At 35.1% G+C, this 27,193-nt stretch overlaps 3 protein-coding genes across 13 annotated transcripts in view; 1 reads left to right on the forward strand and 2 right to left on the reverse strand.

The window, feature by feature from the left end:
* LOC117165097 (fatty acyl-CoA reductase 1-like) overlaps positions 1-308 on the reverse strand; it is a 44,024-nt gene extending 43,716 nt beyond the window's left edge. For all 4 annotated transcript variants that reach the window (XM_076622909.1, XM_076622906.1, XM_076622908.1 and 1 more), the window contains exon 1: positions 171-308. The gene's annotated coding sequence lies outside the window, so the exon portion shown is untranslated. The remainder of the gene's footprint in view (positions 1-170) is intronic.
* LOC117165086 (retinol dehydrogenase 12) overlaps positions 1-27,193 on the reverse strand; it is a 27,998-nt gene continuing 805 nt past the window's right edge. The window contains exons 2-7 of one of the 4 annotated variants that reach the window (XM_033348548.2): positions 21,926-22,004; positions 17,096-17,400; positions 15,154-15,273; positions 12,753-12,966; positions 396-589; positions 1-324 (exon numbers count right to left, since the gene is read on the reverse strand). In XM_033348548.2, coding sequence (XP_033204439.1) covers positions 436-589; positions 12,753-12,966; positions 15,154-15,273; positions 17,096-17,400; positions 21,926-22,004 — 872 coding nt within the window. In that variant the 3' untranslated portion in view covers positions 1-324; positions 396-435. The other 3 variants (XR_013059598.1, XM_076622911.1, XM_076622912.1) reach the window with 3 other exon arrangements.
* The window catches only part of LOC117165087 (uncharacterized), a 6,304-nt gene continuing 1,835 nt past the window's right edge, over positions 22,725-27,193 (forward strand). For 2 of the 5 annotated variants that reach the window (XR_013059601.1, XR_013059602.1), the window contains exons 1-3: positions 22,725-22,876; positions 22,972-25,978; positions 26,442-26,710. Coding sequence is in view for 1 of the 5 variants with exons in the window: in XM_076622913.1 (XP_076479028.1) it covers positions 23,274-23,505; positions 23,605-23,669; positions 26,442-26,447 (303 nt within the window). In the remaining 4 variants the exon portion in view is untranslated. Of the gene's footprint in view, positions 22,877-22,971; positions 25,979-26,441; positions 27,156-27,193 lie in introns of those variants that run through there. The other 3 variants (XR_013059600.1, XM_076622913.1, XR_013059599.1) reach the window with 3 other exon arrangements.

Raw genomic sequence — 27,193 nt, forward strand, 5'->3', positions numbered from 1 at the left:
TTTTAGTGTCAATATAATTGTTATTTTAAGAAACATAAAATGTAACATCTTACACCATTCGTAACAGTCAATGTATACCCGTAACTAACGATAGACGTGCGATTAAAATACTCAAAAGAAAGAGTAAATCGTAATGTCAATTATAACTTGAAACATATTTATAAACGTACTTCGTTCCTTACTTCTTGTCTTTTACACTACATGTAACACATTTCAACCATGAATTAAGCGACCTCACGATATGAATGTTGTAATCGAAAACATTCCAATCATATGATACTATTGATATTCCGACTTGATCTTCAGAATCTGGTCTTCAAATATCTGAAATTATTTTACATAAATCGAATCAATGTTAATGTTCATGAAATAGTTAAATAATTTCTGTAAATTACCTTCGTTTTTTGTATGAATGTTCTTTATATAAACATATTCTTATTGTTCAACTTCTTCACCACTGATTGTTTTTACTAGTTCTTGAAACCCTACTTCCGATGGCAAACCGAGCAATTCACAACTACGTTTCCACAATCGGGTTGCTAATTCAGCGTTACAAGCCTTTGACGAGGGTCTTGCTGTTCTGCAGTTGCTAAAAGATAAACATATATTGTAGAATTAAATCAAAATTTTCAAAGGAAGGCAATGTCCTCTCAGAGATTCAAATTACCATAATAGAGAACTAAATAAGAATTCTGTAATTAGAAACTTCTTATAAGCCTATTTTTACGCTATTATACAATTTTGGCATGGGTTCCGTCTGGAACACATAAAAGAACTACGTTTTTTTTATTACTTATTTATTTAAATTTTACAATTTGTCCAGTAGGACATTTGGTAAAATATTATAGCGGTGTGCTAATATAACATGTGGGTGGCTACCCCCAGTGGGGTACCATCATCGTGTTTGTTAGGTTATGTCCTTGTGAGATCTGTTGGGTATTTCCTTTTTAATCTTCTTTTTATGCTTGATGTGTCGACCGTTTCCGCTGCCAGTCGGTTTGGGTGCGTTGCTATTCTTTCTCCGTGCCTTCTTGCACTTTTGTTAATCTCCTCTTTGACCGTTGGTATTCCCAGGTCTTAACGAATGTCCTCGTTCCTGACGTACCATGGCGCGTTTACTATTGTTCTGAGTATTTTCGATTGCGTTGCCTCTATTTTGGTTATATGACTCATTACTGCTGTTCCCCATAGTGCTATTCCGTAGGTCCAGATTGGTTTTATGACCATTTTATATATTTTTAGTTTGTTTTCTATGCTTAGTTTGGATTTTCGGCTTGTTAGCCAGTACATTTGTCTCCTTGCCATCTGTATTTTGTCTATTGTTGCTTTAATATGCTGTTTCCATGTGAGTCGTGAATCTAAGTGGAGTCCTAGGTATTTGACTTGCCTTGTTTGTATTATGCGTGTGCCGTTTAGTACAATGTTTGGTGGTTTCTGTTTTCGCAGTGTGAATGTAATGTGTTTGCATTTATCGGGGTTTGCTTTAATTTGTTTTGCTTGAAGCCACTTTTCTATTTTTGTGATATGTTCTTGTAGTAATGTAACTGCTGTTGCAGGGTTAGTATGCCTGACTAGAACAGCTGTGTCATCCGCGAATGTCAGTATTTTGCTATTGTTAGTTGTTGGTATGTTGGCCGTGTATAATGTGTATAAAATTGGTCCTAGGACGCTTCATTGCGGAACTCCTGCCTTGATTTCTTTAACTTCAAAGTATGTGTCTTTGATTTTTACTATGAAGCTTCTGCTGCTTAAGTATGATTTGATTAATTGGTATATCTGCCCCGGGAACTGTTTCCTGATTGACTGAAGTAGGCTAGTGTGGTTTATTTTATCGAATGCTTTTTCAATGTCCATAAAGAGTGCCGTGCAGTATTGTTTTGTTTCCAGCGCCTGTAAGATTTCGTTGACGAGTCTGTGCGTTTGTTCTATTGTGGAGTGTTTATTCCTGAATCCAAATTGGTGATCCGGCATTAGTTGATTCTTCTCTATTATGGGTTTCATCCAATCGTAAATTATTTTCTCTAGTATCTTAAAGAACACCGGAAGTAGTGAGATTGGTCGGTAGGATTTGGTTTCGTTTGGGTCCTTGCCTGGTTTGGGTATCATTATGATTTGTGCCAGTTTTCAAGTTTTTGGAAAGTATTGTATTCTTAGTATTGCGTTAACTATTATTGTGATTTGTCCTATCGCTTTTGGCGGAAGGTTTTTCAAGATTTTGCCGTTAATTAGGTCGATTCCTGGTGCTTTATTATTTTTTGTTCTCTCAATTATGTTTCTGATTTCTTGTGCTGTTGCTTTGGGTATGGTGTAGTGATTGTCAGTTGGTGTACTAGTCCTCGCATCCTCGTCCGTATGACTATTGTGGTTGCTGTTGTTGATGTTGTGTGGGGTGAATGTGTTGCATAGGTGGTTGGAAAATTGTTCAGCCTGCTCTTCGTTGCTTCTTGCCCATGTGTCGTCTGCTCTTCTGATTGCTGGTACCATTTTTGTTGCCTTCATTATTTTTCTTGTGGCTTTCCATAGGGAGTAGTTGCAGTTCTCGTGAGTAGATAGTGACTCGATGAACTTTGTGAACTCGTTGTTGTTGTGCTCTTTTATTTTGTTTTTTGTTTCTTTTGTGAGTTTGTTTAGGTGCTTTTTGTTTTCTTTTGTTCTGTGTTTTTGCCATTTTGCTTTCGCTTTTCTTTTTTCTCTAATTTTTTCGAGGATGTCTAGTGGAACTGTTTTTGTTTGTCTGTTGGTTGTTTCCGGTATAGTGGTTGCCCTTGCTGCTTCTTGGATAGTTTCTGTGAATATTGTTACTGCTTGATCGATGTGTTCAGGTGTTTTCAGTGGCATGTTGCAGCTGATTTTGCTCTCTATTATTTCTTTGAATATTTGCCATTTGGTGGTTTTATTGCATAGCGTCTCTGTGCTGCAGTAAAGTATTGGTTTGTTTCTGTATGTAATTATTATAGGCGTATGGTCGGAGGTAAGCTCGAGGCTGGGTGCTGTGTTTAGTTTATTTGCGTTTAGTCCCTTTGTAACTGCAAAGTCTAGCAGGTCAGGTATTTTGCTCAGGTCTGTCGGCCAGTATGTCGGTCTTCCTGTGGATAATATATTGAGGTTATTATTTCTAATGTATTTCTCCAAGGTTCTGCCTCGAGATGTGGTGATTCTTGATCCCCATAGTGTGTGCTTTGAGTTATAGTCTCCCGCTGCAATATACTTGTCACCTAAGTGTCGGAAGTAGTCTTCCCACATTTGCGTTGTGATTTTGTGTCGCGGCGGTACGTATACTGCTGACAACTGCAGTTGGTTGCTGTTAGTCTGTACGGTAACGGTGGTTGCTTGTATATGTTCCTTACTGACCTGGCTGTGTAGGTGATGTTTAATGTCGTTTTTTATTACTACTGCCGTCTCTCCGTGTGCTTTCCCTGAGGGATGCTTCCTGTCGTATATGGTGTAGTGCGGTATTTTTATATAGCTTTTTATTGTAAGGTGTGTTTCTGAAACGAGTAGTATATCGATGTTATTGCTATACAGGACTGTTTTAGTTTCTAGGGCCCTTTGTCGTAGGCCGTTAGAGTTCCAGGCTGCTATTTTAAGCGTGTCTATTTTTATTTTTTGCTCATCATGTTAGTAAGTAATTGTAACATGACTGTTGTCTGCTGTGTTTGCTGTCTGAGGAGTTCGTTTTGTTCGCTTATCATTTTTGTGAGCATTTCGGTGTTTTTTATGGGATGTTTTATTAACTCTTTGATTTCTGTAGCGTCGTTGCTGTGGTTGTCCTGTTCTTGATTATCTAAGGGTGACGACCGGTTGACTACTTGCGCGTAGCTTCGGTTTCTAATGGTGTTGGTGTTAGTGTGGTTATTGTTTATTACATGCTGTGTATTTGGTGTTGACATAGATTCTGTGTTGTCCTGTTGCGTGTGGAAATTGTTGTGTGTCCTGTTTCGAATCGGCGGGAAAAGTTTTCTTTGTAGTTGTTTTCTGGCTACGCAGCCTTTGTAGCTGGCTGGGTGATTTCCACCGCAATTGTGACATTTTACGTCATTTATTTTTCCCGTGTGTGGGCAGTTCACTGTTAGGTGCTTTCCTGCGCATTTGACACACGCCGGGTTTCTGTTGCAGTAGTTTTTTGTGTGTCCGTATTGTTGACACCGCATGCATTGTGGTATGTCTTTTTTATGTCTGGGTGGCTCGACTGCGATTATTGTGTTTGAGATTTTTTTAATTTCAAATATTTCTTTGCTGTTGCTTTTCGGTTCTAGCTCTATTAGGAGTAGCGGTAGTGGTTGCTTAGTGTCAAATCTGGTTATATTGTTGATCGTTCTTACCTGGTGTCCGATCTTGGCCAGTTCCTCGCATATTTTCTTTGTATTTGTTTTAGGGTGTAGACCTCTGATTACTGCTTTGTAGCTCTTGTCGGATTTGGGTTGGTAAGTGTGATACCCAGCGTTTTTTCCTTTGGCGCTTTAGTTACTTTTCTGTAGGTTTCTGGGGTATTAGTTTGTACTTTTACCTGGTCCAGTTTGAGCTGTTTGATAGTGTAGTTTTCTTTTCCTGCCGTGCTGTTTAGCAGATCAATGAGGGGGTCTATTATTTTGCGTCTATGTAGATTGGTGGTGGCTTGGGAGTGTGCGCTCTTGGTTTTTCTGTAGGGTCTGTGTCCATCTCTTCTATCAGTGAGCTGAAGGAGTTTTGTGTGGGAATTTCCTGTAGCCATTGTTGTCTTTCTGTTTCTGTGGCCCTCCTATCATTTGTGTTTGTGTTTATTTTTCTTTTTTTGCTGGGAGTTACAGTCTTCCAGCTTTCGTTATGTTGTGGTAGATCCTTGTTGGTGTTGCTCTTTTCGTCGTCCTTTTGTATGATTTCAATCTCTATTTCGTTTGTATTTGAGCAGTCCTGTACTTCTCTTGTTGTTTTAATTGGGCTCTGTTGGTCTACTGCCCTGTTTATAATGTATGTTTCTCCTTTGTTTAGTATTCTTATTGATGGTACTTTTTCCATCCTTGATTGGTTCTGTTGCTCTACTCTTGTCGCACAATGTCGGAGGAACTATGTTTTACGTCCGCATAGCTCGACTGCTCAGGCAGAACTGGAAAGAACTACGTGGACTCTTTGTCGGTAATACGACGATCGTGAAGAAAGATATTTCTGAGTTGGAATATTAAATCATTAAGAAGGTAATATACAAATTAGAATTTGGAATTTTAATTTGTTCCGCACTCAACCTCAACTCAAGGACGTGTAATAAACTCGGTATTTCCGACGAATAATTTGGAATGAAAGGGAAGACAAACTGAAAGACTATTGAGAAACGTTAAGTTGGTATGATAGTTAATTCCTACAAGCTAAGTTGTTACGACTTCTAACGACGCTCTATTGTCTTAGGAGTCGACCACGTGTGAATTATCTAAATGTATCCGGTGTGTTCAGGCGTTTTGTACGAGGTGGTGAAATATAGAAAGTAAAACTCAGTCCGTGTGAATCTATTAAATATCAACCTCAAACCTATATTTAATAACAAAGGCATGATAGAAGAGGCATGTGGCGAGGGAAGCGGGGGCGGATAGAGAAGAAAGAGAAGAATGATGATGTGATATGGAATATGGCGGGCCAAGAGAGTAAATGAGAAGAAGTATGGAGACGGAGATGAAGGATTTCGAACTGGTACGGCTCATGGAGACACAAGTAGAGGAGCAAGACTGGCCAACATAAATAATAAACTACCAGCAAGATCCAAGTAGTGTATTTCGACTGTAAGGGAGAACAGGAGGGAAGGACATAGTCCTGACGACGCGATAGCACTTGAAAGAAACAGAAAATATGGAATATTTAGGAATATGAAGGTTCAGCAAGAAAATCTGAAGAGTGGTGACGGTGTACAGCCGGAAAACGGAAGAAACAATGAAAACGATGGAGGAAGGCATAGAGGAGAAAGAGGAAGAATCGCTGCTAATAGGAAGAGACTTCAATGCGAGAGTGGGAAAGAAAGAAATGCAAATAGGATGAAAGAAAAGCAAAGGACAAGTCTCAACAAAAAGCCTGAATAGTAGACTACGTGATAGCAGATGAGAAAGCAAGCGAACAAAGGAGTACGGATGGACTCGAATCACGTACAGTTAGGGGGAGCAATAAAAGGAACAGAGGAGCTGGAGAGATAAAGGAGGGAAATCAAAAGGAGTGACTAGTCGGAGAAAGGGGTAGAGTTTTACCACAGAGGGAAGAGAAAAGAGACAGAATCAGGGAGTCAATAAGGAAAGCAACATGGAAGTAAAGAAAGAGAGAGTTAAGAAAGGAACTGGGAAAGTTTCGAAGCGGAAAGATTAACAGAAGAGTTTACAAGCAAGAGAAACGAATATAGAAACTGGAAATATAGGAAAGTGGAAAGAAAAAAGAAGGGAGTTAGCGGACAAGAACAGAAGGCTGAAAGAGTCAAAGGCATATTTCGCTGCTGGGAGTATGGGAGAGGACAAAGTAGGAAATGAAAAGTATAACGAAAGAAGTGATCAGGACACTCGGAGAGTCCAAGAGAGCAGAGGCATAGACAAAATTTATTTTATTTATTTATTTGTTTATTAAAATTTACAATCAATTCTCGCATTGAGAATTTTCAGTAATTTTTTCTGGTGTGGTGCAGTGACATGGCTAATTATTTATAATAAGTTAATACTTATTATAGATAAGTATAATTTATAAGTAAGTGTTATAAATAAGAAAATATTCCTTAATTTAAATAACTAATTGAATCTAGCGTTTAGGTCTAGCAGGTAGTGCCTCTTCAGCCTGCGGATCTGGTCCGACGTATCAAGTAGTCCAGTAATTAGGGGGTTTCGGTGTTTGTTGACTCTTTTGCTATATCTGCTGCTATATTTTGCTATTTCCTCTTTGACTGTTGGTATCTTGAGGTTGCGATGTATTAGTTCGTTGGAGACATACCAGGGTGCATTTATAATGGATCTTAGCGTTTTCGATTGGAAGCGTTGAAGTATTTCAATGTTGGAATTACTTGCTGTTCCCCATAGTTGGATTCCGTAGGTCCAGACAGGTTTTATTACGATCTTATAGAGGGTAATTTTATTCTGTGTGTTTATAGCCAATAGAATTTTTATAGTTTGTCCTTTAGTTGCTTCGTTTTATCTAAGATGCGTTTTTTCCAAGTTAGTCTCCTGTCCAGGGTTATGCCCAGGTATCTGACTGAGTCCATGCAAGGAATTGTTGTATTGTTGATGGTGACCTGGGGGCAAGTTTGTCTTCGGAGCGCGAAGGTTACATATGAGGATTTTTTTCACTAATTTTGAAGCCACATTTATGAAACCACTTTTCCATGGAGTCGAGACTTCGCTGTAGAGTGGATGAGGCTATTACCCGATCTGCATGAGTAGCTAATAGCGCTGTGTCGTCTGCAAATGTCGCTATTGTTACCTCTGTTGATATAGGTAAATCGGCAGTGTAGATGGAGGACAGCAGTGGTCCGAGGACACTAACTTGGGGTATGCCAGATTCTATTGGGGATGTTGTGGAAGTGGCGTCTAGGCATTTAACCATGAATTGTCTATTGGTTAGGTAGGACCTTAGGATGGAGTAGTAGGTGTGTGGTACGATCTTTTTAAGCTTGTAAGGTAATCCTTCATGCCATACTTTGTCAAATACCTGTTGGATGTCTAGGAAAACCGCTGAGCAAAATTTTTTCAATTCGAGGGTTTGGCTGATCGTATGGGTTATGCGATGGATTTGCTCTACTGTTGAATGTTGTTTTCGGAAGCCGAATTGGTGATCTGGGAGTGTTTTCAGGTCCTCTAGAAGTGGAAGGAGTCGATTCGTGAGTATCTTCTCGACAGGGTAGGTAAAAGACTGATTGGGCGATAGGAGCTAGTTTCATATATCGGTTTTCCGGGTTTAGGGATGAGGGTAATCAGTGAGATTTACCAGGCCTTGGGAAAGTATTCAAGGCGAAGAATAGCGTTAAAAATCGATGTGATGAGTGCAATCCCTTTTACGGGAAGTTCCTTGATTGCTTTATTGCCTATTAGGTCGTGCACTGTTGCTTTCTTGGAATTTAGGCGACTGATTGATTCTATAATCTATGCAGAAGTGAAGGGTTCAATAGGAGGAGACATTTGGAAGGGAGAGTGCAGGTATTCAGTAACGTCCGCGGCAGCTTTGGAGGAATGGGGTTTGAATACTTTAGACAAGTATTTAGCAAATAAGTTGGCTTTTTCTATAGAGCTACGCGCCCATCCACCTTGCGGATGGCGGATTTGAGGGATTATTTGTAGGGTTAGGTTGGGGGGGCGTGAGTTTCCCGGAGGCCTTCCATAGTGAGTAGTTGGTGTCAGCTGTGGGGGATAAACTGGCGAGATATTTATGAAAACAGTCATTTTTGTAATTTTTTATGGTTTTGGATAGCTTTCTAGTTGCGTTGTTTAGTTTGCGTTTGTCATCCGGTGTTCTATGGGTCTGCCATACTCTTGTTAGTCTACGTTTTTCTGCTATTTTTTTAATATGTAATGGGGATATTCACGTTTGCTGATAGAAGTCTTAGTAGGTGTGGAGGAGCGGATAGCGTTTATTATGCTCATATTTAAGTATTCCGTGTCTGCTTCGATATCTTCATTAGTTTGTAGTGAAGTTAAGGCTGAAGTTGAGTGATTAAAGACTTCTCTAAAGAGCTGCCAGTTGATGAGTTGGTTATGAATAAAGCCATTAGGTGTGTTCTCGATAATTGTTGAACTGACTGTTGCTATCAAGGGGGAATGATCAGAAGAGAGATCAGCCGAAGAGTTGATTTGGACGTATCTTGGCGAAATATTTTTAGTTATGAAAAAGTCAAGTAGGTCAGGTATTTTGTTAGTGTCAGTGGGCCAGTGTAGGTTCGTATGTGGCGAAGTAGTTGAAATTGTTGGTTATTATGCTGTTTAAGAGATTCTTGCCTCTTACTGTGACCAGTCTGCTGCCCCATTGGGTATGTTTGGCGTTATAGTCTCCTCCAGCTATGAATCTATTGCCCAGGGTGTTCAGGAAGTTAGCGAAGTCTTCTTTGGCGGAGGAGTGTCTGGGAGGGCAGTATACTGCTGAAGTTGTGATTGTACCATGGCAGTCTTCTATTGCTACGTTTGTTGCTTGGAGATAGTCTTTCTGGAATTATGGACGTTCGTTGTGCTTAATACTTATTTTGATTATGATTCCGGTTCCACCGTGGGTCCTTCCGCTGGGGTGTTGGGTATGGTAGAATTTGTAACCATTTATTTCCAAATAGTTTTTGTCGATGAAGTGGGTTTCCGATACAAGCATTACGTCCATTTGCTGGTGTTTTAGGAAGAGTTCTAGTTCAAATTTGTGTTGCGCTAGACCGTTGGCGTTCAAAAGAGCTATGCGTCTTGGTTTTATTTTGCGTCGGGGCGTACTAATTTATCCATGATGAGTGTTAGTAGCGATAGCAAATTATTTATTTGCTCCGATTGTTTCTCTATTAGTTTTTCAAGCCTAGAGACATTGTCTGTGTTAGGTGAATTGGGGACACTATTTTGGGAAAGATCCCTTTGGCTATTCGGGTTATTTTGGATGCCTTGTACTGCTTGGGCATAGGAGGTAGAGGTAGTGATGAATTTAGTAGGACTGGGTGTTTGGTTGGTTGAGGGGATTGGGGTAGTCGTGAATTTCGGCGGGCTGGGTGTTTGATTGGTTACCTCTTTTGCTCTGAGTTTAGGGTACCTGTTTGTGTACAGGGTTTTGTAGGCTGAGCAGCCTTTATAGTTGGCAGGATGGTCACCTTGATAGTGGATGCACTTCGCTGGGATTTCCAGTGACTTAGTGCACTGGTCGGCGGAGTGTGTACCTGCACATTTAAGGCAGCGGAAGGTATGGTTGCAGTATTTCTGCGTGTGACCGTACCTTTGGCATCTTTTACATTGCACTATCTCTTTTTTAACAAGCGGTGGTTCGAATTTTACTATTGAGTTCATTAGACGACTGATGTTGTATATTTCCTTATTGTTAGGCTTTTGTTTTATGTCGATAAAAAATAAGGATAACGGGTCTTTCGAGACTCTATGCCTTATGTTACTAACGTTGATAACTTCGTGGCCGTGTTTTAAGAGTTCGAATTTTAGCTCGTCAATGTCTGCTGAGTGGTGGATGTTGCGTAGAACCACTCGAAAAGGTCTTTCGTGTTTGAGCTGGTATGTATGAAAGTTGGCGTTCAAGGTCTTAAGTAGTTTGGTGAGTCTTCTACATGCATCAGGGTTTGTCGGCAGGATTTTTACTTTGTTATTGTTGGTTTTTAGGTTGTAATCCTCTTTGGAGATATCTCTCTCTGTGGACTGAATCATCGTTTGTATGTCGATGACATCATCAACAAATATTGGTGGGGGAGGGGAATTTCTTTGGGTGTGTTGGTTTGCTGGTGGGTCTGCAATTTCCATGGAGTCGTTTGTGGACTCCAATATGGCGTATCTGTTGTATGTGGTTACTTGGTTTGTTGACTGTTCGTTCTGGGTGACGTTTGTGTTTATTTTTGATGCTTCTATTTTTCGCTTTTTAGAGTTTTTGGCGTCATTAGTACGGGGGGATCTGTTACACTTTTGCCACGGAGGAGGTAGCGCGGAGCAATTGTGGATTTGCTCAGGAGAGGCTGGTCGTGATTCCTGGGCCATCATCGAGCTAGTTAATTCAAGTTGAATAACTAGTCGAGAGGCTATGAGGCTAGGATTCGGGTAGAGGTTAGGAGCGTAGGAATTTTTCTCTAAAAGATAGGAAACACTTGGCTGTGTTCACTTTCGACGGATGGGCGACACGTGTTGTTTTATGAACTTCACGGAGCACTAGACACACGTCTGCACGCTACGGCACTCAACAGCGAACTCCATAGACAAAATTGAGAACGAAGCCTGAAGACTCATGCCGAGAGAGATTTGAGAAGAATTCTGCAGAAAGTTGAACAGGATCTGGAAAGGGGGAGGGTTACCGAAGGAATGGACCAACATAATTTACCCCACATACAAAAAGGAAAGAACGGAAGAAGCAGAGTAGCGTACATACACTCGTACATGTTTCATACAGCGTACGAAATATACGCAAACATCCTTAATGAAAAGCTGAAGAGAGAGATAGAGAGAAAGCTTAGAGGAGAGGGAACATCGTCCGAAGACGATGGACGCGATATACGTGATACATCGTGTAATTAACAGAGAAGAGAGCAGGACGAGAAGGGGGCTGTATGCATACTTTATAGATTTGAGGGTGGCTTTTAATTGGATTGGTAGAAGCAGATTGGAGGGGACGTTGGGATGCAAAGGTGCAAAGGAATTTGAGGCGAAAAGTAACGGCAATCTACCAGGAAACGACGATATGATGAAGACAGGAAAGGGAAAAATGCCGAAATTTGAGACAACAAGGGGCGTGCGGTAGAGTCCCATGCTATTCAATGTATATCTGTTGAACATGGAGGAGGCTTTGAGAAAGAAAGGGGAGAAAGGGGTACATATAAGAAGGGAAAAGATGTGGCCATTAACCTACGTGAATGATATACCGACGATGGCTAGAAGGAGTGACAAGTGTGTTCAGAAGACTGAGAAAGTACCTGGAGAAGAAAGGACTCGCAATGAGCACAAGGAAAACGAAGATGATGCTATGTTGTTCGAAAGAAGAGGAAGGAAAAGGAAAAATATGAGAAGGAATGAAACTGAACAGGAGAAAGGTTGAAGGAGGCTAAAGAAGTAAGAATTTGAGAGTCATATTGAAGAGGAGTTGCAAGATGTAAAGACACAAACGGACAGAGATAACAGGGCGACGATAGCAATAAAAAAGACGTAATACTGGAGAGACAGGCTATTTAAAGAATCATTCGATAGGGGATTGAGGATGTTCGAATCATCTAATGGAGAGTGTGCTAGTGTGCGGATTCGCAATTTGGATACAGTACGAAAAAACGGGATTGGAAGGATAAAGGAAAGATATATTAAGGGTATGCTGGGATAGAGGAACGCCAAACTACATCCTAGTGGAGGAGACCAAGATTGAGAAGATCATGGACAAGGTACTAAAGAGGGCAGTCAGATATCAGGTATCAGATCTAGTGGAGAAATGTTTTTGGGAATTGGACAGAATGGGGAGAAGATGAGGGGAAGGGGTGAGATGGAAAAAGAGGAAAAGACAGAGGGGTGAAGGTATAACTCCATATATAAGAAGATAAGGACAGAAAGCACGTCGCGTTATCTGAGAGAGAGAGGACAAAGAGGAAGGACAGATTCATTATTCGTGACAGCAAGATTCAGATGTGGAAATGAGAATAAGAATGTGGAATATGCATGGAAGTAGAAAGAGGCGATAGAATATCTGGCGGAGAGCTGCGGAGGCAGAAATGTGAGGTGGTACGTAGAGGAGACTTTGTGGATAAAGCGGCAGCGGGCGGGGGGAAATCAAGAGGATTTTGAGAGAAAGGGAAGAAAGAAGAACCTTCTTCTTACCACCTGGTAAGAGCAGGGAACAGCGCCAAAGAAAACAGTAAGATAAAATAGGTTAAGTTAGTTATAATGAGAACTAGAGAAGTAAGTAGTAAAGCGTTAAAGAAAAATATTATTGTCGTATTGGGTAAAGATTATGTAGGATTGTTGGGCTAATAGCTGAAAGCCATTTACAGCCGAAAAGCAAGGATTGAATAAATAATGAAAAAAATAAAATATGTATATGTGACAATATGAGTGTGAAGATATACGAAACCACATTATAAGGGCAAATGTCCTCCATATATCTAATTAACTTACTCATAATATAGACCACTTTCTTTCCCTGCATTTTCGTCTACAGCACAATATAAAGTCGTTTGAGCACCCTGCTCAGCAGTTTTCATGAAAGGCTGGATCAACCTTACAATTGATGTCATACCTCGGAAAAACGATGCATCCATATATCGACACAATTCTGTTTTCACTACTCCAGGATGTAAAGAATATACGTGTATGCCTTGAATTTCAGCTGCTGAAAATGCGTAAAAAGATACAGATATAAACACAACACAGTAATTATATGCGGACATTCAAAACTCAACAAAGCATGCATCAAATAGAATGCTCAGATGTTTAGGAATAACACTAAAGCTTAAACGACTCCGAACAAAGATAGCGACAATCTCACTAGGTGCGAAAAGATTCTGTCGGATGGAGAGAGAAGTAGAAATAGGACACTGGACATCAGGAGTCAGCTAGGTTTCGATAACTAAAATTATTTCGTCCGGCAGTTCAACACTCGCACACAATAATCCTTTGTGTATCATGCGAATGGAGTGAGCATTCCAAAAGAGAATTTTTGCGAGCGTTACGGAGCGTCAAAAGGTTACAGTATAGAAGGCCTGAAATTTATCAAATGTGGTACAACACTTGCACATTTTGCGTATAAGTGCGTTAGTCGTATCTAAAAGGATTTGAAGAGCCGCAAAAAAGCTTAATTCGCGCACGGCATCTTGTACCACCACCTTATACCAAACCCCACCAATCGCATAACGGTTCACATTCAAAAAAATCTGGCTAAAATTGAATTTTTTTATTTCACATTTTTAATTTACAAATCGTATCCACTCTACCAAAGCATCTTCCACGGTATCATTAAAAGATTGTCATTCGAAATTAAAAAAATGTCAATACAATTTTTTAAATTCTTCATAATTTTTAAGACCATCTATTAGTTTGGACATTTCACGACATAAAACTCAATTAAACTACATTTTTAATAAATTGCGAACAAAAGATAATAAACAAGAGTGTTTGCATGAGTGGTACTGTTTAAGCGTTCCAATTTTCACAAACTGAAGAACAAAATGATCTGAAACTTAATGTTTCACAATTTTGAAATAAAATTAACAAACTAAAAGGTTCCAGTCGGAAATACAAATACGAAACCTTTTCCAAATTTGCAATTTTGTGTTTGTCTTTGCCCGACTCTGGTGCAAATATAGGAAGATCTTTTTCTTTTTCAGTGAAAGAAATACAAACGAGAGGTCAGAACGAATTGAAGCCAAGAATGGTTATTGCATTAAACAGAATTCGATTAGATTTTAGAAATCTCAAAGCACGTTGTTATTACAACTAACTCAAAAACTAACGAAATGCTACAACTTTTCAAGAATAGTATGTACAAAAAAGAAAGAAACCCATAGGAACTCGTTCATATCCTTAAACTCCAAGAAACGGATGATAGTGATAATATCGACTGTTAAAGTGCCTTTATATTTTATTTGTATTTTGCATTTTATTCATTTTCTATACTTTATCAATATTCTACATTTCATTCGCATTTTGTATCTTTTTCGTATTCTGTATTTTTTTATTTGCATTCTATATTTTACATCTATAAAATTTTAGGAACGTTTAAAATATTTGTGCAATTACCTACATTAATAGCTTATGAATAAATGAAATTATTTACAATACACACAATAATTATATGAACAGATATCTCTCCTAACTAATAGTTTTGTGCTTTTATTCAAATTCATTTTATTAATTTTTTAAATAATTTTGTTGAAAGAATTTAATTTATATCAAATGATTTATTATTTATTTCGTTAAAAGAAAGTGTCGTGCAAATCTTACCACTGAAATACATTCGAGCATACGTATGACTGAGTTACAGACTATGATTAATCTTCAAACTGCGACCTACAACCTACGCTGTGTCACTCACGTAACGCAACGCAACCGCGAGCGATGTGGCTGTAAAATGATAATAGGGCAAACTTGGCAGGGAAAGAATCGGGAATGCAAGTACATAATTTAGCGAAAGTCGAACATTTAAATTAATTTGAGGTGTGACCACTATCGTAATTACAATGAAAAAATGTTGACCTTGGAATTGAAGGTCTAGGTCAATTTTGCGGCTACACTTTACTTTGTAACTTTCCACCGATCCGAAGGTGTTGAATCATCTGCCAAAAGCATAACAAATATGTAACTTTTTACATTCTGTACATTCTACATATACCTTTACTAATTATTATTATCTCTATGCCTTTACAAACATAGTAACGTATATACAAATGTTCTCCTTCTTCGCTTCTCAATTACACATGAAATATTTATTTTAAAAACAATTGAACCAGTTCGTTTAGAGCGGAAATAATTAAAATTACTACACCGTATAATTTTTTGAAAGTATAATTCTGCTACTTACTGATTAACTGTTTATTCAATTCTTTAGTAAATAAGATATTGGCCAGCTTACTTTGACAATAAGCTCTAACAGGTGAGTAAGAACGTTCCAAATTTAAATCCTCAAAATGTATATTACCACCTGTAACATGATATATGATGTAGTATGTATAGGAATAACTTATATAAATTAATAAGTTTCATATTTTAAGTTAAATACTATTAGAAGTAACAACAAGACAGACTTTAATATAATATCTCACTCCTTCAATATAGATAACTGTGCAAGTCTTTGTACAAACCTTTTCTATGTGTTTTATAGCTAAAAATGAAACGAAAATATCATATGAACATACAATTGCAAATATTTCATCAATCGTAATAAAAATATAAAATATGGGAAGAACCACAATGAATTTACTTTTAATATAATGGTATACAGCAATAAATAAATAATTTACATATTTTATATTAATTTATTGAATTAGTTTGAATGATGGAGTTAAGTCGAGTGAATTATATTAAATAATAAATGGTTTTCCTGCATAAAAATTCGATAATATTATATTATACCTGCGTTTTTATATTATTTTCGCATTTCGAAATTTCATACGCTTCTTTGCGATACAAAACTCATTTCAACAATTCCATTAGTTCGCTCTCAGAAGAAATGACTATGGAACCACAAATCCCAGCAACAACTAAAGCTGCTAAATCAACTCCTATCTATGTCGAAGCACAGGTAATAGAGTCAACCCCTAAATGATAACGCAGGAATTGACAGCCATAGCATAAAACAACTAAAAAACAGCTAATTCTTTGCTTTTCAATTTTTCTGAGAATCGGTGCTTTATCCTATTTCCTGACTTTAACAATCGAAAAAATGATGCTTTAATCGGTCTTCCTGAATTTGAAACGTTACTTGGATCAACCAATGAGATCCTAGCATCATCCCAACATGCAACAATATATCCAACTATTAACATTATTGCGAAAAGAGTGTTCCGTACACAGTGAGTTCCGTACCATTTAATTATGTTATAGGAGACTATCGAATAGATAACCATGTGTAATACATGCGGCATGGACTATGATACTTATTATCATACGAACGCTAAAAGAGACACGTGATATAATCACAATTGCATAGAGACAATTATTATCTACACCATCGGCTGGCTACAGAGCCAGCATGTGATGGTCAGACGTTTGAATCATCTCCACCAATAACCTCTGACAAACACGTGACAGAATATCCTCACATGACGAATCGATCCAGATGATGCTACAAACGATTCATTTTAACAATTTTATTATCAAGCACAACTTTACTTTAGGAAATGTTTATATAAACTCCAAAAGCATGCGCAGACCGACGAAGTTTGATACAGAAGAAGTCCACTCGGTTAGTTTAGGTTGCCAACATGTAACAATAAGTCTATTATTTTCACGATACTGACGAGGAAATCGAAGAGAAATCTTAGTAATTTCAACAAATTTACAAGTGATGACTTACCATGAATCAATTAGAGATATTATCAGCACTGTTTAATCAGTGATATACAACTACGTACCGAGCTAACAGCAATGGGTAAATACCTGAACCTGAACTTCATGCTTGAGACACGTGGCTAAAATCACTAACGACGAACCCACTTTAAATGACTGAATAAACGTAACATATTAAACTAATTGATGGCAAATAAATGTTTTATTTAATTTATTTAACTATGACTCGTGAATACGTGCCAGCACTTGGTTTAATACGAGTAAGATGTAAAACCACCAGCACGGAGTCGTTGGTGTAGTCTAATATGACAAGGTCGAAAAAACGAGTTCATAATAAGATGTATCAAGAATAATTTTAATAAAATTAAAAGATGTAATTATTACAAAAATTTTAGTCTCTCTCTCTCTCTCTAGCTTTCAACTAATCATATACAGTTATTATTATTGCTACTTACCCAAATGTGCAGCTGATGAAACGTTAATTATTCTACAACCTGGTCCAGATTCTATTATTCTTGGTAACAGTAGAAGTGTTAAAAGAAAATGTGCCAAATGATTCACTTGAATATGAGTCTCGAAACCATTTTCAGTTTTTTCAAATGGATGCAAGAATACTCCTGCATTATTAATTAATATGTGGATGGCCGGTTCAGTTTTTAAAAGGTGCTGTGCACAGTTCTTAACGCTTGTTAAACTACTGAGATCCAACTGACAAATTACTAACTGTCCTGGTTTATCTTCAGGGTTTTTCTCACCGGCACTGAAATTTTATGTACCGTAAATCTTATAAAGTACATTGAACAGTAAATACAACAATACATACAAAAGAAAATTGAATTCTTCTCGAATTCCGCTATGAATTTTTAAACGGTGTAATAGCTTCAATAAATCAATATAATCAAATTAACGAATCCAATATAACAGTGTTTATGGAATGGAATAAAATAGTGACTCAGAAAATGTTTCCAATAGATAGATACAATGATAAACAATCTTAAAACGAACTGTGAATTTGTCTTTTAAAAATTATTATCCAAGTTCAAACTTAGTGCCTCTTGTGAAACAGTAAGCCATAAAAAATGGCTTCGGTCTAACATATATACATTTATAAAACATAGAAAAGATAGTGTGAAACAATATTAAATAGTTTTGAATAACATATCGCCTCATACAGAAATAATGTATTTTTAACAGAATCCTATGTTTCATATAACTGTTTCATATAACTCTAATTCCGATGAAATCCGATTGAATGGAAAGCTACGTGTTATTCCAACAAGAGTTAAGAAGAATTGCAAGGTTTGTTTTCAACGAAACAATCCCAGTGAAAGATATTAAACAACATATGACTGCAATACTTGCCCCGACAAGCCGAAAATACATCTTGACGATTGTTTTATAAAATACCATACAAAGCGACAATACAGAGCTTAATATTTAACGAATGTCCTTCTTTCAGATGTAAGGATATATAAAATATTAAAATATAATAGTTTCATACGTTAATTTGTATAATTTATATTAATTTGTATATGAAATCATTTTAAGTTGTAAGCTATAAGAGACTCACCAAGTTTTTTTTATTTATTTATTTAAATTTTACAATTTGTCCAGTAAGACATTAGTGGTATAATAATATAACATGTGGATGGTTACCCCCAGTGGGGTTCCATCTTCCAAGTTGTTTATTTTATTTCTATTGTGAGGTCTGCGAGATGCTTCTTATTCAGTCTTCTTTCTATTATGGTTTTATTCGTTTCAGCAACCAGCTGAAATGGTTTGGGTGTATTACAAGTCTTTCTTTATACTTTTTTGCATATCTAGCGATTTCCTCTTTGACTGTTGGAATTTTTAAATCTTTTCGTAAGTCTTCATTTCTGACGTACCATGGAGCGTTAACTATTGTCCTTAAAATTTTTGCTTGCTCTGTTTCTATTTTATTTATGTGACTCATTGCTGCCGTCCTCCATAGTGGAACTCCATAGTATGTCCAGATTGGTTTGATTATTGTTTTGTATATATTTAGTTTATTCATTATGCTTAATTTGGATTTTCTATTGGTTAACCAGTACATCTGCTTCCTCTTTTCACGTATCCTGTTTATTATTGATTTTATGTGATGCTTCCATGTAAGGTGTGTGTCTAAATGTATTCCTAGATATTTGACTTGCTTTGTTTGTACTATGCGGGCGCCATTCACTTGAATATCTGGTGTTTTTCCTTTTCTAAATGTAAATGTTGTGTAATTGCACTTACTGGTGTTCGCTTTTATTTGTTTGTTTTGCAGCCACTTTTCTATTTTTGTAATGTGTTCTTGTAGTATTGCGGCTGCCGTTTCTAGATTTGCGTGCTTCACTAGTATGGCCATATCGTTCGCGAACGTTAGTATTTTGCTGTTGACAATTGTTGGTATGTCTGCCGTATATAGTGTGTATAATATTAGTCCTAGGACACTTCCTTGCGGTACTCCTACCTTGATATCCTTAATTTCAGAATATGCATCATTTATTTTTACTACAAAGGTTCTATTGTTTAAGTAAGATTTGTAGATTTGTAAATAGTTTGTAGATTTGTTCTGGAAATTGCTTTTTGAATGTTTGAAGAAGTTTTTCATGGTTAACTTTGTCAAATGCTTTTTCGATGTCCATAAAGAGTGCCGTGCAATATTGTTTTGTTTCCAGCGCCTGTAAGATTTCATTGACGAGTCTGTGCATTTGTTCTATTGTGGAGTGTTTATTCCTGAATCCAAATTGGTGATCCGGTATTAGTTTTTCTTTCTCTATTGTTGGTTTTAGGCGGTTATATATTTGGGATGGTGTGACGTCAGGGAAGGACATGGCGTGAGGGGTGATTGTTTATAAACGTTGTCAAGATATGTTAATATTGCCAAGGAGTGTTGTGAGCGTTACCAAGGTTTGTTAAGGGAAAAATGAGTGTGGAAAGTGCTGTCAGAGTTGAATTTATCGTGGTCGAGAGAAGTTCGTCGTGTTGTTGTGACGTAGAATTAGTGAGAAACGAATTCGCGAAACGCGATATTATATTCGATTTTGTGAGAGTGCAACGATATTGTGTTTATCATACTGTTTTTTCTGTTAACTTATAATATAACATTCCTACATATATTATTTTTTCTAGTAATTTGGAAAACGCAGGTAGTAATGATATTGGCCTGTAGGATGCCGTTAGATGTGGGTTTTTGTTTGATTTGGGTAACATTACGATCTGTGCTATTTTCCATACTGCAGGAAAGTACTGTATTCTTAGAATTGCGTTGAATATTATCGTTGTTAGTCTTATTGTCTTTGGGGGAAGGTATTTTAAGATTTTTTCATTGATCATGTCGAATCCTGGTGCTTTACTTGTTTTTGTTGCCTTAATTAAGTTTGTAACTTCTTACGCTGTTGTGCTGAGTATGGTGCAGCGTTTATCAGTTGTGTTGCTGACATTTTCCACTTCTTCATTTGTTTGCCATCTGGGGATGCTGTTATTAATTTCGTACGGTGAAAATATATTTCGTAGGTGCTTCGAAAATTCTTCTGCCTGCTCTTCGTTGCTTCTGGCCCATGTGTTGTCCATTTTTCTCATTGCTGGGATTGATTTTATTGTTTTCTTAACTTTGTTAGTGACTTTCCATAGGGAGTAGTTGGTATTCTCATGCGCGGATAGTGATTCAATAAAGTTTGAGAATTCGTTATTATGATGTTCCCTTATTTTATTCTTTAATTCCTTTGTAAGTTTATTTGGATTTTTCTTGTTTTCTTATGTTCTCTGTTTTTGTCATTTCGCTCTCGCTTTTCTTTTTTCCCTGATTTTATCTAGGATGTCCTGTGGAATAATTTTTGATTGCCTGCTATCTGATTCATGGGTGGTGGTTGCCCACGCTGCTTCCTGTATTATTTCTGTCATAGTTGCTAAAAGATGCTTGTTTGGTCTGAAGGACCTTAACCGTGAAAATGCCGAGATTTATGGACCAAGGCACCGGCGCCAACAGAGCCCAAAATTGCCGGACTTAGGTGGTCTGCTCTCAGGTATTACAAAAACAAAGGAAGCGCGACGGGCGAAACAGTCACATAAGAAATGAGGTAAAACGATGACAGCGTTCTTTGATCCGAAGCCTGCCAAAAATAGGACGACTCTTAACGCTTCTTGTTCTGAACAAACTAAATAAATTAGCGAACAAGAAAGAGCAATAGGGAAGGATGCTGAAGAACCTGTCGTTACATTGCGTAGAACACCGAAACGTGGTGATTGTAGCAAAAATGATATAATAGAATGACTTCAGTACGATAAAGACAATAGTTCTAAATTTTACACAGGCTGAAATGGCAAATGAAGGTAATGACGAGCATGTGCCTTCTCACCGTAGCTTCGAAACATTTGAAATATAGCTTGCTTGAAATGCGTCATTGGTTTCAGGTAAAGAGCAAAAATAAAATCTTTAAATATTGAAACAGTGTCAATTTTTTTACTTCCATTTAAATAAATAAAGTTTAATATAAAAAAAGTTTAATATAAAGTTTAATATAAAAAAGATTAATAACACGGATACACATCTATGAAACGAAGGTTGAGCGATATTTATACAGTATATTTAAGTTTTAAACTACTCAAAACATTGATCTTAACAAGATCAATTCTGAAGATCACTGAAATTGATGAAATATGTCCATTTGTAGATAATTATCAAAACGTATTCCGAATTAATATTTTTAGAAATATTATATTATTAAGAAATACATACTTTTGCTAGAGATACCGCGGTATGGCAAGTTCCACTACCGGAATTCTCTTTTTTTTACGACCTTTATATCATTTCGAGGTTACGATCCTATTCGATGATTGAGACACCATGTATACGAAGATATAATTCTTTGTTAGTGTATGGTTGGTTTTAAAATTAGTATATAATCTATTTCTGTTTCAAATTAGAATAATTATTCTAACTTATCTCTTCAACTATGAATATAGCGATATATAAATGTTCTTTTTAATATTTATAAAATTTTAATGAAATTTGGTTTTCGAAAAATGGAGTTACAAGGTAAAACGTTAAACGACAAGAGAAATATACAATATTTTATCAAAACAACTAAGTAATTAAATTATCGATTAATTTTAAATACGTGTATTTATGAACCACTACAATTTATTAGAATTTAGATTTCCATTTAAACAATAATGAGATAAGCATAAAATATATCGCTTTTCTCTAATTTAAAAGGAAATATTTTTTCAAGAAGTATATTTCAAGTTCATTTTTTAAATAAAAAATAATTTTCAAATACCTTGACGTAGTTTCTTTTATGTCATTCACTGCTTCTGTTGCTTTATTAATGTCACGACAAGCTAAAATCACTCGAGCACCTAAAAAATAAAAAGTATCTTATTATGTTTGTTAATATAAATATGTAATACGTGTATGTAATGTATAATACAAACTACAAATAAGTTATGATTAAAACAGTTGTATATTTGAAAACGTATTATAAGCTATATCATATCCGTAATTGCTATACACGTTCTCTATAATGTAAAGAAGAATCGCACATTAACTTACAATCCTCTTATCAGAAGGCATTCTTGTCTTTCTATTTATCACCTGATATTAACACTAAACCTACCGATACTTCTTGTATACCTATTTCTACCGTGCCCAGTCAAAATAACCGTTCCTTTAAAAAAAGTTATTGTTTTTATAATTAAACGTAGAAAATGTATATGTCGGGTTTGTCGGGTTGGCGCTAGTTTTAGGGGCGCGTTGCGTATCTTCATTAGGACAAGCCATCGTAGTTGTTCAATGAGGTTTATATTTACAATTATGTGTTCAAGTGTTGATTTAACAAGGTTTAACAATTTAACGTGTTTATTAGTCACTCTTAAAGTAAAGACAATGTTCTTAGGTTCAAACGAATCCACAGTCAACGGGATAACTCTTTGTGCAATTGAATGTTTTGAAACTCAAAATGACGTTAGCTGTGACGCATGGTATCCTTCTGACTGTTGAGAGATGTTAGGTTGGTATGATCGCTAGTTACTACAAGCTAAGTTGGTACGACTTCTAACGACGCTCTTTTGCTTAGAAATCGACCACGTGTTAATTGACCGAGTGTACTCTGTGTGTTAAGACGTGTTGTGCGAGGCGGAAAAATATATTGGAGAAAATCGAATCTGCGTGGATCGATTAATTATTAACCCCAAACCCATATCAATTAACACTGACTCATTGACCTGACGTTGTGAGTAAACTCTCCAAGGAGATCATAAGAATAAAAGACTGACACGATCACATTTGTCAATTGCGTATTGACCGAGGTTATCAACAAAATTCCAGGCGCCGTTAGTAGGCAGACCCGTGTAGAGCCGTCATTGCTCCTGCCCCGGGGCTTGTTTGTTAATACAGCGTGTATCCCTCAATATTGGTACTTCTACTGTTAAGTAAAAACGTTCATCCCGTGACCGTGGCTACGTTCGGCGTACATCTCCGACATATAAATAGTGAATTTGTTGCTGAATGAATTAGTATATGAACAACTTCCATAAAATGACGATACAAATTTATTTTTATATAATTTCAATTATAAACTAAAAAAGGGACAAACAAAATTATTACAGGCAATTACAGAAGCAGAATTGATGGAAAGTGTGGAATTAAATAATTCAGAGGTTTTGAGTGCAGATAAGAATGAAGGAGTGAGTCATGTAAGAGGAAAAGTTGCACTTGAAACTGCGATGAGATATATTGAGCAGCAAGAAAATTCATCTGCATTTGATATCTTATTTTTTAAAAAGTGGCGCGATATCGGATTAATAGACGAGATTAAACCAAAAAAGCAGAAAAAGATTACCAATTACTTTGTAAAAAAAAGTAATATTTTATAAATATTGTTTATATGTATATACTAGTAATGTACAGTAGAAGTTATTGATATAGTTATTCGTTAATCTTTGTTCTGTAACTACCTAGAAATAATAACTGAAACATGTCTGATTAACCGGCCAGGAGTCCAATCCTACAGCAGCCGGTTAAGTGTAAGTATACTGTATGTATAATATATAACATTTTAGTCAATAAGCACTCTTTTTATAGAATAAAAAATTTAGTTATAAGGTTCACAGAAAACATCGCCATTAATAAAAACAATTTAACAGTAGCAGTGCCTCTGAATTTGCAAAAATTTAATTGTGCATAAAAATATATAACTTAAAATAGTTACGCATAGGTAATTGGTAAGAACTCTTGTTCTTATTACTCTTTTTGTTGCTAAGTAATAATAATTTTATTGAATCATGTACTTTGCCTTAGTAACATTAAGAATATTTCTAAAATTTCATATTGATTACAATATAACAATACCTTAGTTACGTTAATATATAATGATTATAAATAATGAGTCTATACTAGATGTAAGAAACGATAAACTAAATATTTGACTGTATTTGAAATTGTACATACAGTAGGTAACAAGAAGATTTAAACACTATACAACTTTAATTTCTGAGCTCTATATTTTCAGTAAATCTACAAGGACCAACAAAAATGTATTACATTACGTTAAACTGCACTATATAGACAACAACAAAAGAAATCTTTTGAGTTATTATTTATTGTCATCTAAATATTAAAAAAAAACATTGAGAAAGAATGAATCCTTATATCATAAAAAGTTTTGGACACTAATGCTAATTATGCACATAAAACTAAACAACAACTAAATTATACACATAAAATTAAAACTAATAATGACTATTCATATTTAAAATTTGATATTAAGTTGGATAATCCATATGTTTGATGACATGATGTAAACATTTTGGCACAATGGAAATAAGTTTATTTAAATAATCAACAATGACTTGTTTCCATTCTTCTTTCAAACGTTTTTTTTCATTGTTCTATTGACATTTCTAACATTCTGTTAATTCTGCAATCTAATTCCTCCGATACATGTTTCGTAGGATTTAAGATCAGGAACATGTAAAACATGTGTACAATTACAAAGAAAAGATTCTTGTACAATCCATACCTTATGCTTTGGATCGTTATTCTGGAACAGCTTAAAAGTCTCATAAATCCCCATATTAAAAGTATTTTCTTGAAAATTGTTCTTTTAATGTATAAATATTTATGTAAAATGTGTAAATATGTATAAACTTTTACCGAAAATACTGTAACATAATATAATACACTTCTATTGATCCTTATACATTTATTGAAATTATAGAACTTAGAAATCAAAATTATATAGTGTCTGAATCTCTTTTGTGAGCAATTATATATTAAATTCAGGTATATTCCAAGGAAATTTCACGCGATATTAATAATAGTATTAATAATAATAATGTATTAATCAAACTGTCCATACATATATATTTATGAAGAATGAATGTAGTAATTACAGTCATATGTTTCCACCCATAAATGTGTCACAATACACTTAACCTTATGTTTTTTATTGAAACTACAGGAAATTTTTAAAGAAAAAACAAATTTCTACAACAAATCATACACAAATTCATAATACACTCAACAAGACCAATCTAATAACATAAAATTTGTCATGATCGCTGAATGTTCCAATTCCTAGGAATGTTTTTAAACTTAAAATAACACAAATATAGTATATAAATATAATAAACTTAAAACAAATAGTTATGTATAAATACTTATAATATAAATTCATTCAGCCTTCGATAATATAATATTTATTTATTCAACAATATCGTTTCTAATTTTGGAGTAATTATAATAAAGTAGATTATCGTAAAGTAAAGTACATCACAATAGATTATAATTAAAAAAAAAAAACAAAAAATATTCTTTCACATAAATATTTCATTCTTTTATCTTCAAGTTTTTAAAAAATATGACATTAGTAATCATAAGCAAAGTAATACTATAATAATCCAAGCTTGAATAAGCTTGGTGTGACAAATTGATTTAACAATGCAAAAAGTAATCTTTAATTGACTACTTTGAATAAATATGCTTCTAATTATATTCTAAACGATATAATACTAATAATATATAATAAATAATATATTAATAAAGGAGCATATACATATATGTATGTATGTATGTACTATTAGTGAAATTTTACTAGTTACACTTTATTGCTATTGGTTAAAGGTTATAAAATACTGTAGTGCTAATAAGCTCTTTTGCATAACAGTAGCAAATTTAATAACGAAACAAGCTAAATTTTGTACGTCAATTTTATAAATTACTAAAATATCTAGTCTTAGTATCTCTCATATTCGATGGGTATTCGATGTAAAATAATATAATTGTTCAACGGAAGTCTGAAACCTAAAACTTATTACACATCAATCCAATAATGGTATTATATCAAAATTATAAAATAATAATTTATGAGAAAATTTATATACCACTTTCGATATTGACACTTATTTCTCACTGTTAAGATTAATAGTAATGAAGAAATTAAATATTTAAATAATATGTGCATGCAAAGTACAAAGCATAATAATTTAATTTTTGGTTAAACTACATTTTAGGGAATGCGAAATTATTAACTTTTTGTGCAATCTTATAGTTTTATATGTGTTTTCACCTAAAATGTGGTGTCAAAAATATTTCCTAATATGTAATATAATCCAATTTTTTATATATTTACCTATGTAACTTACTGCAAAGAACATATAGAACATATATGCATTTTATATTGTGTGTTACAAAAATAATTTATAACCTTCACAAAATATATATAATATATTAAAACTTACTCAGGTAATGTAGGTTATATAAAGATTTATATACATTTTATTACACATATTATATAGGAATAAGTACAGTTAAATCAAAATAGTATGAAAGATAAAGAAGAGGATAAGAATCTATTAAAATAAATAGTGAAATTTGTCTTATAAGACAAATATGCCACAGTACTTAATGGAAAGAGATATAAGAGAAAACCAGTCTTATGACAAGGTGCAAATCTAGGGCAAAATGAGGTATTATGGAAAAGAATATGGAAAATAGATATTGGAGAAAAGAAGAAGAAAGGATGTGCAAGATATGTGAAAAGAATATGGGAAGGATTCAATACCTGGTAGGTAGATGAAGTAGTGGAATAGCTTAGAAGCACATATAGAATAAAAATAGAAGAGAAATTGATACCAAATAGAAATCAAGTTCCATTTCTTAAGTACAACATCACAGTTAAATAAACATATATGTATATATAAATATATGTATATTTATATATGTAAATATTTATATATGTAAATATGTGTATATATACATATATATATATATATATATATATATATGTACTGTCTGAATTTATAAAGCTCTATATCATGATCATATAAAAACCTTGTCCTATACACATACATATGCATAAATGTACATGAGTTTCTTACTTGTTCATGTAACATTGTAATAGACGGTATTATTAGAAATATATTAACTGCAAAAATGAATAATTAGATATTATCGTATAATAAATTATAATTGATATTTTCCCTTGAAATTTCTCAATAATTAAATGTCTGTAATAAACAAAATTATACATTGATAGAATTATTATTTT

The sequence above is a fragment of the Bombus vancouverensis genome, chromosome 11 (assembly GCF_051014615.1).
Source record: "Bombus vancouverensis nearcticus chromosome 11, iyBomVanc1_principal, whole genome shotgun sequence".
In the NCBI taxonomy this organism is placed as follows: Eukaryota; Metazoa; Arthropoda; class Insecta; order Hymenoptera; family Apidae; genus Bombus; species Bombus vancouverensis.